Below are 15,215 nucleotides of genomic sequence, written 5' to 3'. Positions count from 1 at the left end.
ATTTTTTTTTTTTTTTTTTTTTTTTTTTTTTTTTTTTTTTTTTTTTTTTTTTTTTTTTTTAGTGACCGGTAAGGGGATCGTAACCCTTGGCTTGGTGTCGCCTGCGCCACGCTCAGCCAATGAGCACACCGGCCATCCCTATATAGGATCCAAACCCGCGGCGGGAACGCCGCTGTGCTCCCAGCACCGCACTCTCCCGAGTGCGCCACGGGGTCGGCCCAAGACTCAATATTCTTAAAATGATAAGGACACCTACCTCATGGGAACATGGCAGAGGTCAAATACTATGAGGCTTACAAATGCCTCCCTCACTCAATCCTGGCATCTCGTAAGAGCTCAGTGAGTGGTAGCCATTTACCATTACTATTGTTGGAAAATGTAAAACAACGTTCTCATAAACCTGCTTTGTCCTTGAAACTATATTTGCACTCTCCACTATTTTGAAATAATTTTCTCACAGGCCTGCTTTGTTTTAGAAGTAGTATCTTGTCCTTGAAACTATGTTTGCTTGCTCTTTTGGCTTTTGTAACAAGAGCTTATCTGCACAGATCGCATATGCTAGCTAAACGGCTGAGAAAAGGAAAAAAGAAATATGTAAAGAGCCCTGTAACAGTCCGCCTATAAAAAGCCTTGTCAGATCTAGGTTCGGGGACCAGGGTTTCTGGGCATGAGCCCATCTGGTCCCGCTAGTGTAATAAACACCTGGCTCTCCAACCTTCCGAGTGTTCGAGGTTGCTTCCTTGCTGAGTTAGTTTCCAAAATACCATGACTGGTATTATTGTTATTATTAAAATTGCTATCATCATCATCATCAAAGCAGAGCTCTGCAGTCACCTGAAGCAGTCACTATTGTCCTATCCCAAGAGGTCCTGCATAAAAAGAGATTGAAGGTTGAACATGTCTGAAAGTGTCCATTAGAAGGGGCTGAGCCAGCCATGGAAGCACAAAGGAAGAAAAATCATTCATTCATTCAACAAATACTCATTGAGCTCCTACTGTGCGCCACACACGATACTTGGCAGTGGGGAAGGAAAGAGAATGGTGCAGATTCGGTCCTGCCCTCCCGGAGCGTGGAATCTGATAGGGACAGACAGACTGCGAACAAGTCATGAAAATAGGGGTGCTATGGCTGACAAGATGGGTGATCTGGGGAGAACTAAACTGGCACAGGAGTCCAGGGAGGTGCCTGTGGATGCAGTGTGTCAGCTGAGCCCTGAAGACTGAGTTTTTACTTGTCACACCAAGACCATTCTGTGCAGAGAGGTGCAATAGGTGGAAAGGACCAGAGTGAGAGAGAGTGGTCACCATGACAGGACAGATGGAAGTTCCAAATGGCCAGAGTGTAGGGTCTGTATGGAGCATAGAGTCCATGCAGGGGACTTGCGGGAGATGGGGCCGGAGGGGCAAAGAGGTAGGTGCTGGCAGTGGCCAAATCAGGGGGGCTTCCAGGTTCCCGTCTTTTAAAAGTGGAGGCACCATGCAAGGATCCCCGTGCCATCGCCCATTTGATTCCTCAGCTTCCCCGGCTCTGACTCCAAACCCAGCTCCCAGGCAGGCTTGTTGGAGATCACATTCTGTCTTGCAGATTGGAGCCCCAGTCCCTGCAGCAGCTCGCCGGGGAGGTCACCACAGCAGAGCATGACCCAGGTGTGCTACCGCCCATCACATGAGTGTGCACGTGTTTTAAATAGCAGAGCCACACTCAGAAGCCCTGAAGTGTAACATAGCTCTTTGTGGCAGGCTCTCTCAAATGTTTCAGGGGAACCTATTCAGCATCTCGTACAGAAAAGCCCTAAACTCCATCTCCCCAGAGTCTCTGCCATGGCTCCTCAGAGGTCTCTCCTCTTCCTGGCCCCTTCCATCTGAGTCCCCTCCTGCCCTCCTCTCACTAGGTGTTCTCCCCTCCCCACCCCTGCTCCCTGAGCACCGCCCACTCCCTGCCACCCACCGTCTGCAGCCAGCGCACCCTCGGGAAGCCTCGCAGACCTGGCTGGTAGATTGTCCTTATGCTGTTCTTAGGAGAGTAGCCACCTGCAGTACCCCTCACAGGATCATCAGGGACGATGCCAACATCCATTAGTGATGTCTGCCACAGGAAGTGGGGGAGCTGCACAATCTATGACTCAGTTTACCTTTCAACTTACTTTTCACACATTTCCTAACTGGAGATCTCCGTGCGAGCAAAGACTGAATTTGGGAAGGTTTTGTGACCTAATGTGTTACTAGGCATCACCGGCACTTACTAATTATTTGCAAAGAAAACCGTGTGCTTGCTATATCGCAGATTTACCATTGGAGATTCTTTTTTTGTTTGTTTGTCTTTTCTTCCGTGTCCAGCAACGGATCGCAACCCTCAGTGTTGCCCCCGTACCGGACCAGGGACCGGCAACGGGATTGCAAACCTCGGCGTTGCTCCCACGCCTCGCTCAGCCAGTGAGCAGGAGCCGGTCCGTATGTGGGATCCGAACCCTCGGGCAGGAGCGCTGCCGCGCTTCCCAAGCGGCGCACTATCCAGTGCGTCACCGGGCCGGCCCCCCATTGGAGATTCTTGTACGGAGCAAGAATGTGCAATTTCTGGGAGGTTTTGCAGGAGCGGTGGGGAGTGGCACTCCTAGCAATGGCGAGAGGGAGAACGCGGTTACCACATTGGGCATCGTCGGGTTTTGGGTGGTCCTGAGCTAATCCCAGCATCCGTCTTCCATTTCCAGATTGATTCCTGTGAAGCACAGCATTTTGGCAGACAAGTGCCCAGGACACTAAGGGAGGTGGTGAAGAGCCGACAGGAGTGGCTGGGGGGTGAGCCAGGGGCTTGCGACAGACACGGGCCACTCTCGCACCTGTCAGCCTGCTCCCCCTGGAGGAGGAGCAGGAGAGAAGAGGCCCTTCTGACCAGTAAGTCACCCTCTGGAGGGAAGCCATGGCACTGTGCTGGGGAGGTCAGGCTGGGTGTGGGGCTCCAGGGGCTTGCTGTTGGCAGAAGGCAACACACAAAAAGGGAAAGATGGGGAAGAGGTGGACTGGGGGATGGCTCACTGCCTTCAGCCCGGCTGGCATCTTGGGGGTGGGTGGGTATGACATGGATTCATGAGCCATTGGGGACAGAGTGTTTTGGGGGTTATCATTCCCATCAATTGGGTGATGGGGCAGGCTCGGAGAAGCAGAGTGATCTGAGAGGAACTGAGCTATGATTCAAACCATGGTCCCTTCTGTTTTTGGAACAAGGATTAACCCCAGAGTGGAGTGAAGGAAGACCCCAGGGACCAAAGCCGTCACTGAGTGAGCGGTGTGTGCACAGGGAGCCAGGGTGACCGCTGATGCCACCAGGCAGCAGGCTTTGTTCTGAGAGCTTCGCGGTATGACCTCCTCCACCCACACAAATGCCTGGTGATGGGACATCATGGGTTGGCAACCGAAGACGCTTGATGAAATCCCAAATCTCATCACGGCTTATTTGAGATTACACGATGCCTTTGACCTCATTTATAACCTGGTTTCCTACATTCAGGGCTTGTATCTGCAACATTCCCTACAAAACAATCTGCAACTTGAAGCTCTACGAACTCACAGTTATCAAGTTCTGTCACTTACAGCTTTCTTCTGTGGCCAAAACTGGGTTGATGAACTTCCAAAGAAAACTGAATATCAGAAAAGAGATGTGCCCACAGCATTGTAGGATGACTCGAAAATATAAAACACTGTTCATGCCCTAACCATCTGGTAGCGAAGGTTATTGAATTTTGCATGCAGTGTTACTTTCCGGTTCCTTCCCATAAGCACACATATTTGGTACGTTTCTTTTCAATAACATTTAATAAATAATAATGGTTACTTGTTAAACTGTGTCCCTGGTCTGTGAGTAGTATCACAAAGGCTGATCCTCTATGATAAAGCAGTTCACCCATCCCAAGCGGTCCCACCTTCACTCTCCTGTATTCGGCTGCTCTGTTCCCTGAACCTGCCAGGCTTGTCCAACCCCAAGGCCCTTAAACTTGCCACTTCCCATTGGAGTTCCCAGAGAAAATACAGGACACCCAGTTAAATCCGAATTTCAAGTAAAGCAACACATTTTAATGTATGTCCCCAAAATTTAGGATAAGTATGTCTCATGGAATATTGAGGGCCACTTATACTGTAAAAGGATTTGCTGTTTGTCTGAAATTGAAACTGACCTGGACAACCTGAATGTGGCAGCCCCAGCCCACACCTGGAACACCTCCTCCCACCACCCACAGGGCTGTTCCTCACCACCCAGGTCCCAGGCCAGGCAGGGGCTTTCCTGGTCATTCTGTGTAATACCAACAACCTCCCTCACCTCAAGTCATCTCCGAGATTTATTTTCTTCTCAGCACTTATCACTATCCCATATGATCATTTTTCTTTCTTATGTCTTTATTAATTAATATTTATTTGTTTACTTGTCCTGCTAGAATATAAGCTTCCTGGGAGCAAGGGCTTCACTGCCTCGATCAATCCTTATCCCTACAAAAGACTGCCCAGGACATTAGGGTAACCCTGCACTGTGGGAAGCAGCTGTGGCTGGAGATGAGAACCTTACGTTTTGATCCAAATCATAACAACAGTGGGCTCCACCAGCGGTATCTTGTCTAACATGATCCCAACCCCTGGCCACAGTTGATTGGACAGGGATAGGCACTCAGACCATGCTGGGCCAATCAGGGTCCCTTCTTGAGTCTCATTAGTGCAGGGCTGGTCCAATCAGAGTCCCTTCCTGAGCCTCATTAGTGCATTAGTGCAGGGCTGGGCCAATAACAGCCACTGCTCTGAGAGTTTGGCATTGGAATTGAACAAGAACAGGATCAGTGTCTCGCAGGTGGCCAGACCATAAACTTTGGAAGCTCTTATTTCCTTCCTTCCTTCCTTCCTTCCTTCCTTCCTTCCTCCCTCCCTCCCTCCCTCCCTCCCTCCCTTCCTTCCTTCCTTCCTTCCTTCCAGTTTGGAGGACCAGGCGAGAACAGAAAGCATTTGCAGAGTGAAAAAAGAGCACTGACTTACATCTAACCTCCCCACAAAATAATCCACACCCAGGACCTGAGGGGATAAAAACCCAGTAGCTAAATAAGAAAAGGCGGTGGCATACATATGTACACATGAGCGGTCTTCAAAAAGTTCACTGGAAATGCGTATGATGAAAAAATTATGCAAGGATTTCAAAAATTTTTTTGCACACCCAAACAAACTTGTGCTAACTTGTTCTAACAGTCTGAACAGGATCTAGTTTGAGGCACTAAGAAGGATTAGACATCAGTTTGAAAAGAGCCCCTATCAGAGCAACATGCATCCTGCTAAAATTTGAAGCAAGAACAAATATAAACTTTATAGTGAAGCTCAGGTGGAAAAATGGTAAAACTATAGATGCTTTAGGAAAAGTTTATGAGAACAATGCCCCAAAGAAATCATCAGTTTACAAATGGATGACTCATCTTAAGAAGAGACGAGACAATGTTGAAGATGAAGCCCACAGTGGCAGACTATCCACATCAGTTTGCAAGGAAAAAATTAATCTTGTTGTACCCTCATTGAAGAGAACTGATGATGAACAGCAGAAACAATAGCCAACACCATAGACATCTCAATTGGTTCAGCTGACACAAGTCTAATAACAAGGTCAAGGATTCAGATCCTCAGACTGGCCAGCTGCCAAACACACACACACACACACACACACACACACACACAATCAACCAAACACCAAAAAACCCAGCTTACACAATTCTAACTGAAAAATTACAGTTGAGCAAACCTTCTGCTCAACAGGTGACAAAACTATTGTGTCCAGACGAGCTGCAGACAAGAGCAGAGCTTTCCGTGGACATTTTAAACAAGTGGGATCAAGATCCTGAAGCATTTCTCAAAGAATTGTAACAGGAGATGAAACGTGGCTTTACCAGTACAATCCTGAATACAAAGCACAATCAAAGCCATGGCTACGGAGAGGTGGATGTGGTCCAGTAAAGCAAAAGCAAAAGTGGACTGGGCAAGAGCAAAGGTCATGGCAACAGTTTTTTGGGACAAAGAATGGTAACATCTGCTTATTATGAGAGTGTTTTGAGAAACTTGGCCAAAGCTTTAGCAGAAAAACACCCAGGAACGCTTCACCAGAGAGTCCTTCTGCACCATGACAGTGCTCCTGCTCTTTCCTCTCATCAAACAAGGGCAATTTTGCACGAGTTTCAATGGGAGATCATCAGGCATCCACCCTCCAGTCCTGCTTTGGCTCCCTCTAACTTCTTTTCATTTCCTAATCTTAAAAAATCTCTAAAGGGTACCCATTTTTCTTCAGTTAATAATGTAAAAAAGAGTGCATTGGCATAGTAAAATCCCCAGCACTGTCAGTTCTTTAGAGATGGACTAAATGGCTGGTATCGTTGCTTACAAAAGTGTCTTGAATTTGGTGGACCTTATGTTGAGAAATAAGGTTTATATATATATATATATTTTTTTTTCCCTTTTTGTCTTTTTTTACTGACCAGTAACGGGATCGCAACCCTCGGTATCGCACCCGTACCGGGGACCGGCAACGGGATCGCAACCCTCAGTGTTGTGCCCACACCGCGCTGAGCCAGTGAGCGGGAACCGGTCTCCACATGGGATCCGACCCCTCGGCGGGAGCGCCACCACACTCCCAAGCAGCGCACTCTCCAGTGCGCCACCGGGCCGGCCCATAAGGTTTATATTTTTCATTTTTACTTTTTGATTCCATTTTTCCGTGAACTTTTGAAGTCCTCTTGTGTGCGTATAATATATTAGTTTTAGAGATCAGAGAGCCCATTTATGAATTTGCAGGGAAAAGTGCTGCCCTTCGGTCATGTTCTTTCATCTCAGTCAATGGGTCATCCTTGGAACGTGCAGCCACAGTTCTCTTCCTGAGAGTGCCAGGGTTCCCTTCCAAGGAATTCCCTTCTCCCCCTGCATATCATCTTGGAACTATCAACTCATGTGCCACTGGAAAAGCTACACAGTCCCTGGAACCTCCTGCTGTGGCATGGGGACAGCCGCAGCAGGCACCTCGCCTAGTGCAGCCAGAGGAAAGGGACTTGGATCTCGCATGGGGGGGTGCAGGTGCTGTATAAATGGTGGAGGAGTTCTTGCTGCCATGGCTCCTGCCCTGTCTCTGGCCGGCCTGTCCAGTGGGAGCCCCTCATTTTTCTGGGCATCTCCCTTTTGGCTTATGTTGCTGGAGTCTGTTTTTTTGACCTGTAACCAGAGATCCTGGATGGAACAGAAGTGAAGTCTGTGAACTTTAAAATCCCACTGGTCTGCACGTCACTCATTCATTCCCTCCAGGAGCGAAATTCCATGAGCCGGCACACCCAGGGTGTGGATTCCATGATGCCAACGGCGCTCCTGTGCTCAGGTTCTCAGGAGCTGAGCCCCTATCGGGGTCTCTTGGTGCTTGGGACAACTACCAGTTGTCACTTAGAGGACACAAGGCCATTACGAGCCCCACTTTACACATTTACATGACTTGAAGTCACCTCAGAGTGGAAGGGCACAGGCAGGCACGTGGCCCCCGTGTGGCGCCTCCGCTGCCAGTCACTGTTCCCCATGTGAGTGGCCTTCCAGGGAGCCCCCCTGTGAGTCACAATGCTGCCACCAGGCTGGCAGCTCCTGACTTTCCTTCTTTACCTGGTTGGCCAGGTCATGAAGACATATCGAGTCCTCTGTAGTCAGAGAAAGCCGGGCTTGGCCAGGCTGCCTGCTGCTGCTAGGCCTTCTCCTGCCCTCCTATGGACACAGTGAGAAGAATCCGGCCTGAGCCTTGTTTGCATTATTTTATTTCGCAGGAACCAGTGGGCGGCGCTATGGCACCCTGGATGCTTAATTCTCCCGGGGAGGTGCCAAGCACCTCGCACAGGCCTCCCTAACCCCACCAGCAACCCTGCGGCCGCAGACAGAGGAAGAGACCGAGGGTCAGAGGGCTGAGCTGACCCACTCGTGGTCCCAGCCAGTGGGCAGAGGAGCGGGGACTTGATCCTGGAGCCCAGCCCTTGCCACCGTCCTGTGCCCTCCCTGCTGTCCTGTGCCCTGCCACACCCTTGAAGACCAAGATGCACGACCACCTGACACATTCTGCCTTCACGAAGTGGGGTGGTCTGCACACGGGCGTGACAGTGGCCATCCATTTAGACGTGGCCACTGTCTTCCCTCGTGACTCCACCTCCCCTCTGCTCTTCCACCTTCTCCCCGGTTCGGCCCCTCTGCCGGCCTCCCTTCCTCGGCCTTTGCCACCCACATTCCTCGGGAACAGCCGCTGGCACTGGCTCAGCCACTCACGGGCGCGTCCACGCAGACGGAGGTTTCCCCCGGCCTCCCGCTCACATTTCACTTTGAGTTTCTGGCCCTCACCTGTTAGCATAGCCCTGACCTGAATAATCATATTTCATGCAAAATTATTTCTGCACCCCGAGTCTTCTCTGTTCACTTCCTTCCTTGCTTAGGAGGCATTTCCTCTCTTCCTCTCCAGGATTTTTTTTTTTAATTTATGGGAGAGCCTCATTATCCTCCCTTTTTTCAGTCCTGCCCGTCCTTTGGCTGCGTGTTTATTCTCTTTGCTCCTGGTGGCTCCCGATTTCCACGGGAGGTGAATGGAGAGGACAGATCCTCTGAAAAGAGGAGGACAAGAGCCTGGAAAAGCAAGCCGTAGAGATGGGGGTGCAGGCGTATGTGAAGCTGGGCAGCAGAGAAAGAAAATGGACACCGGCTTTTGGGAAGACGACAAGTAAAGTAAAACCAGACTGGCCTGTGTGGACCTGAGCCACAGGGCATTATCCAGCTAATGTATATGGCTGGGGAGACACCCAGATAATTCTTCGGTCTGTGGCAGGGTGGGGTGAGTCCCTTGAACCAGATGGGGAAGGTGGTGGAGAAGCCAAAAGTGGGAGGTCAGAACAAGGCCGGGTGCCGCAGGCCTGGCTGCAGATGGCTGCAGGAGCCTCGGACTTCAGAGCAACCCAGGCGAGGGTGGCCGAGGCCAGCTCGGGTCCAGTGAGGAGGGTGCTGTGTGCAGCTCTGCAGCCCCCTCTCCACTTCTGGGAAGTTGCTGTCCTGCACTCTTGGTCCCCTCCTTGCTCCAGGTGGCCAGAGTCACTGCCATTGGCTCAACCCAGACAAGTGACCCAAGCTGGCCACTGAGGATCTGCCAGGACTGTTGCCAGAATGGCTGGCAAAGAGGCTCTTGTTCGGTGTGGCTCCGTTGCCAGGCTGAACCGGAGCTGCGGCTGCCACCTTTGCCTCCATTTGAGAATCCCCAGCCTAGAGGGAGTCCAGCTCAGGGGAAGCAGATTCCGGGTGTGGCATTCCACCCCCAGACCCAGCCATGCCCTGGACTTTCAGGATCTGAGCCAATAAGGATCTAAGCCAATCCCTCTTCTTTACTTAAGCCAGTTGGAGTTGGATTCCTGCCACATGCAACCTAAAGAAGTCTTAATTAATACAGTGAATTCCCCATTTGGAGAGCAAACATGAGATTAGAGGCTTCAGGGACGAGAGGGAAGGGGGCAAGGGACAGCAGTGGGCAGGAACTCGGTGTGCTGGAGTCTTTCCCATGCAAGCAGCAAACACCACTCCACAGCTCTCGTCCCCTGCCCAACCCCAGAAAGCCAGCTGCTGACACTCAGCTCCTCTCCACTATCCACGGGCCGGGCCGGGCCAGTCTTCAGTGGGGCCCCTTTGAAAGTTCCACAAGGCCCAGCCTTCCTGGAGACAAGTCTGAATCATAAAGCACCCTGCGCTGACCACAGATCTGACCAGAGATTGCTGCAAGCTTCCCCTTTGCCCGAGCTGCAGGGACCCCTCCTGCAGCTGAATTACATTTGTGCAAAGAGTAAAAGGGCTGAAACTGGTTAACCTCCAGCTCCCCTCCTTCTATTCCTTCATTCTCAACTTCATCACTTTTTGTTTGTCTGCATATGTTAAGACTCTCAGAAGCAAATGACAGAAACTTAAATCAAACTGACTTATGCAGAAAAAGAGATCTACTAGTCCCAGGTTGAGCTGGCTTCAGGCACAGCTGCATTTAGAGGCTCCAACATCAGCTCAGGCCTCAATGTTTCTCTACCTCCTGGCTTTGCTCCCCTGTACGGGCTTCTTTCTCAGGCAGACTCTCACCTGCTGTCCAGGAAAGGAGCTGACCCTTGCACGAGGCCTGCAGGAGGAGACCTCCTTATACATTTCCAAGAAAAAAGTTGCAGGCTTTCATTGGCCTGACTTGAGTCACGTGCCCATCCCTGGACCAATCACTGCAGCCCGGAAAAGGGATGCTCCGGCCGGCCATGCCCATTCCTGTCACTGTGGGTGGGACCGGCTCTGAGCCCCGTGGAGGGGTGGAGGCGAGTGGGGCAGGGGGCTCCCAAGGAAAGCAGGAAGGCTTGCACCAGGGGGAAGGAGGACAGATTCCAGGGTGCTGTGGACCAGCAGTGTTGGGGAGCCCATTGGAAATGCAGATTCCCAGCTCCACCCACACCTGCCTGTTAGGATCTCTGGGGGAAGCTGGGAGCCTGGATTCCACTCGCCCTCCAGGGATGTTGGTGCAGCTGAAGGTCGAGAGTGCTGTGCTGGACCACCCACCAGCCCCTGGCTAAGGTTAGTATTTTATTCACAGGTTGGAGCTTTGGGTACAAAGTTTTGCCAGTGAAGCGGATGAAATTCTTGACCCAGAGGAGGCTTTGACTTTTGATTCTGGGGATAATTACCATGTGCAAGCATCTTACTTCCCAGTCTAAAATCTGAGCCTGAGCTCCCTTGGGATACAGAAACATCTAGAGTCTAAGGCGCACATGCCGTAGACCAGGTAAACAAGAGATAGTGACAAGTGGACCCTTAAAGCACTACCGTCGCTGCCCCTGTCAAGAGGCCAAGGCGTGGGCCTCAGCCTCTTGCCCTGCTGTGTAGGAGGTGGGTGTCCCATGCAGACCTGCTGTCCACCGGCCCTCCCACAGGGATGCACCACTGGACGCGGCATCAGCTGGGCATGAGCCAGGAGCCCCCCACGCCAGGTTCTCCATACCCCCGTGTGCTCATATCCCTCCCTCATGTGGAGCTCAGCTGCAAGTGGCCTTGTGCCCAATCTGTGGATGTCAGGTGCAGATTCTTTCCACAGAGGGATCACACTCCTAAAATCTCCTTCCTTGGAGAGCAGAGGATCCCATTGTGGTGGCTCTGTGACCACAGGCCGTGAAACTCTTTGCTCCGCCATTTCTCATCTGTAAAACAGGGAATCATTTGTGTCTGACCTGATTGTTATAAGGAGTGAAGCCCCTAGGCCGATGCGGTAATGCCACGTGGGCTTTAGAATCTTCAGGAATTGGATGGAAGCCGATGCCTCCGGTCACACAGCTTGGATGGATCATCCATCTCTGGGCCTCTGTTTATTCTTACATAGAATGAGGACATGGATACTTTGTGTAGCGGGTCTCTGTGCTGTGCTGTGCTGTTATGCATTGGACAGTGCTGCTTTTCAAGAGGGTGTTCGTTTGTCTGTCTGTCCCGTATATCTTCAGGATTGCGATCTCCCCTGGGACCACCACTTTCTCAGCATGTGGTCTTGGTGAGGACGTCAACTCAGATGCCCAGTGCTCCACTGGCCAAGGGCTGCATGTCCACCCAGGGTCAGCCACCAGACCCTTTACCTTGGGAATTGGAATTATTTTGTAAAATGTAATTTAACAATATAAAAAAGTCCAAAATAACCCTCAAAGTTTTTCATATTATATGACTTAAAGGAAAATGTATCTGTTATATAGATATCAGTAAGATCCGTAACTACATATAAAAATTATACAGAGGGAGTATGAATTCTATAGTAACTCATCTATATTCACGATATCTGTTTTTCTCAAAATTATTAGTAAAGCCATACAACTATTAATCCAAATAATTAAAGGTTCAGGAGCTATTATTCTTTATCCAATCTTTTGAAGTTGCTGCATAAAAAATTTTAAAATAATATAAAACCACATAAAACCTGAAAAGCCAATTTCAGCTGCTCCTTGGGAAATTAAACCTGGAACAGGCTACCAAGGGCAGAAAAAAAGTTGGCAACTAAATAAGTAGATGCATAAATCCCTGCTCCCTGGATCCCTAAAGGAGGCCTGGTTCCCGTGCTTCCCCGGGTCTGCTGGTCCAGCTTCCCCCTCTCTTCTCTGAGTTGGCCTTGTCCTGCCACGACGTTCCATTTCCTGTTGGCCAGAGGTGGGGACCCTGTCATATGCGCTCAGCAAGCCCTCTGCCAGAAGTGTTCTTGCGTGTTACTGTGAAGATGGACCGAGAGTGACTGTGAACAGCACCAGACACGCAGGCAGCTGCTCAGGAAACACAGCTCCTTCTCACCTTTGAGATGGGGAAAGAGACTTCTGGAAAGGCTGAGCCACGGTGTGAGTGGCGCCCTCCACAGGGCCTGGCACGGGGACACAGGGCTGTCCGCGCCCTGCCCCACACCTGGTCCGTTAGAGGCAGGAGCAGGCCCAGTCCTGCCCCGGGCTGCAAGGAGGCCAGTGCACGTGGCTCGGGTGTGCATCAGTGAGCACTGCTCCTTGGAGTCCCGTGTTGGGTGACGGAGAATTTCTCAGAGTAGCAGTCTTTCATGGTGGAAGCGCAAGCATAGATGTCATGAGGAAGCCAGGACACAGGGCTGGGCAGACTTTCCCACAACAGCTGAAGCAGATGAGGGCTGCTGAGGACGGTGGCAGTGCCACCACACTTGCCCGTGGGACAGGTGCGAAGGCAAGTGTGGAAGCAAGCTCGCCGTCTGCCTGACTTTCGACAGTGTAGAAGAGTGGGCTCAGGGCCAGCAGCCGGCGCTGAGAGTCTGTCTTGCAGACGCGGTGCTGAGCACCCCGGCATGGCCTCACCTCCTGCCCCGCTGCCTCTGCAGTGGGCGCCTTCCCGGTCAGCAGGGAAACAGCTCGCTGCTCCTTTAACTTTCTGTGCATCTTTCTTCCGTCCCCTTACCAAGCACCTGATGCTGTCACAGGACCGAGCACACAGTCATGCTGACGGCTCAGGTTTATTACAGCGAGAGGGCACGAAGGACAATCAGCACAGAGAAGACGTGCGTGGCCGCAGTCTGGAGGAGACCAGGCATGAGCTTTGAGTCCTCTCTGGTGGAGACACGCAGGACCTCCTTAATCTCCCCAGCACCGAGTTTTGACCACACGTGTGAGATGTCGTTGACCAGGGAAGCTCACGAGAGACTTAGTGCCCAGGGTTTGGGGGCTGCTCACATGAGCACCTCTGCCTGGCATACACCAAAATTCCAGACGCACAGAAGGAAAGCAGGTGTCTGGCAGCAACGGGGCTTACGACGTCAATAAGCACTGAAAAACCCCCATGGGATTTAGCAGCCATTCCTGATAAAACTGTAAATAAAATTGGAATGAAAGGAAATTTCCCAAGCCTGACAGAGCACCCATCCCATCCGAAACTTCTGAGGATCGCTGGTGAGGATTTGATGAGACGGTTCACACAGCCCTTGGCAAGGTGCTGGGACCCCATTAGGGCTCTGTGACTTCTGGGGCCTCTTTCACCACCTCCCTGCTCCCCCCACATCCCCAGTCTGTCCTCCTCACAGCATCTGGGGAGGTCTCTGTCACTCCAACCTGCAGTGGTCTCTTCGTACTCCAAGGAAGCACCGGCAAGCTCACCTGGCTCCAGCCATCCCCGCCCTGCCATGGGCCTCACTTCCTTCCTCCTTCCCTATCTCCACCTAAATCATCTTCTCCGCCTAAATCATCAGCGTCAGTCACACCAGACTCTCGGCCACCACCCCTCCCTACCTCCACCCACTCAGCTTCTCTCTTCTGACGTGCAAGATATTTATGTGTCACCAGCTCATTCTTTCTTCCTCCCCAGCCCCTGGAATGTGAGCCCAGGAGGGAAGGGGCTTCATCCCCAATACACCTGTGTGCATGCGGCCATGGGCATCCTCATCTGTAGGTGGCATCATGTTCCTGCCCCGTGCAAACTGACTCACGGCCTCCAGATCCCCCGAGTGCATCTCTGTTCCCAGCCCCCAAACAGCATGAGTAAAGCCATGGCCCGTGCCGTCTCCCTCTCCGCTGAGTCTGTGACTCCCACCCCGGGGTGCAGCAGGAGAAAAGCGAAGCCTCGAACCCCAGCTTGGGCTCACCTGACCCCTCGGCGGCATCGTCAAATTCCACCTGGAAGAGGTAGCCGGTGTTCCAGACGTTCAGGCAGGACGCTGCGGCGTAGGAGACCCTGAGCGGCCTCAGCCTGGGGTCATAAACGCTGTCCCTCCCCCGGATGTTGATGGGAGACTGCCGGGTGCCCCCTGGCACAGAGACTGGGCCCGTCCAGAGGGGGTGCACTGGGGGGCAGAGAGAAGGAGACCCTGGCTGAGGCTTCGCCTCATTCCATGTCTCAGATGGAGATGGCAGAGACGTGGCAATCCACAGCACCCAGTTCAGGGGAAACCAACCCGACTTGGAGCCCTGGGGCCACCAGACCACTCAGCAGCTCAACACTGTGCCACATGCTTCCATCATTCTGAGACACGATGCTCCTCCCCACCAGGAACACTGCCGCCCTGTGTTGACTTCTGTGTCCTCGTCGTCACAGAGTGTGGCCACAGGAAGTACAGCAGAGACTCCGGGGAGGGCAGCTGATGGGACACAGGCAGAGCTCAGGGGGCACTGTCTCCTGGGAAGGGCTCGAAACCTCTCTTCCCAGTCACTTGATTCCATCTGGGTGATGCAGTGGCAGCTGCAGCCACGGGGAAATCTTACCCTCCAGCCTTCCCGCCAGGAGGATGCAAAACCCCAGCAGCAAGAAACAAAGCTGAGTGGCCCCTGCCACCTTTTCTCGAAGTTCATTCCAAAATGTTTTGAGTGTGATTTTTAAAGTAAGGGTTATACGTTAATCAAAACTTCAGAAAAGGGGCCAGCCCGGTGGCGCACTGCTACAGTGCACCGCTTGGAAGCGCGGTGGCACTCCCACCCAGGGTTCGGATCCCACATACAGACCGGCTGCTCACTGGCTGAGCGAGGTGCGGGAGCAACACCGAGGGTTGCGATCCGTGGCCGGTCACGAAAAAAGACAAAAAAAAAGGAAAAAAAAAAAAAAAAGCTTCAGAAAATCGTTTTTAGGAGAACAAGAAGCAACTCATGGTCACACCCCGCTGGCGTGTGTCTGTCTTGGCTTCTCTCTGTGCACAGATCCTCATATGAAGAGAGATCTGG

The 15,215-nt window shown here is 51.8% G+C and overlaps 1 protein-coding gene across 1 annotated transcript in view; it reads right to left on the bottom strand.

Moving 5' to 3' along the window:
- The window catches only part of CA5A (carbonic anhydrase VA, mitochondrial), a 42,521-nt gene that overhangs the window by 20,822 nt on the left and 6,484 nt on the right, over nt 1-15,215 (bottom strand). The window contains exon 2 of the mRNA XM_008581050.1: nt 14,147-14,344. Within this exon, the coding sequence (XP_008579272.1) occupies nt 14,147-14,344 (198 nt within the window). The remainder of the gene's footprint in view (nt 1-14,146; nt 14,345-15,215) is intronic.

The sequence above is a fragment of the Galeopterus variegatus genome, unplaced genomic scaffold, assembly GCF_000696425.1.
Source record: "Galeopterus variegatus unplaced genomic scaffold, G_variegatus-3.0.2 Scaffold2240, whole genome shotgun sequence".
Lineage (NCBI taxonomy): Eukaryota > Metazoa > Chordata > Mammalia > Dermoptera > Cynocephalidae > Galeopterus > Galeopterus variegatus.
Note: the sequence above shows the minus strand (reverse complement) of the source record. Positions and strands in the feature narration are given on the sequence as shown.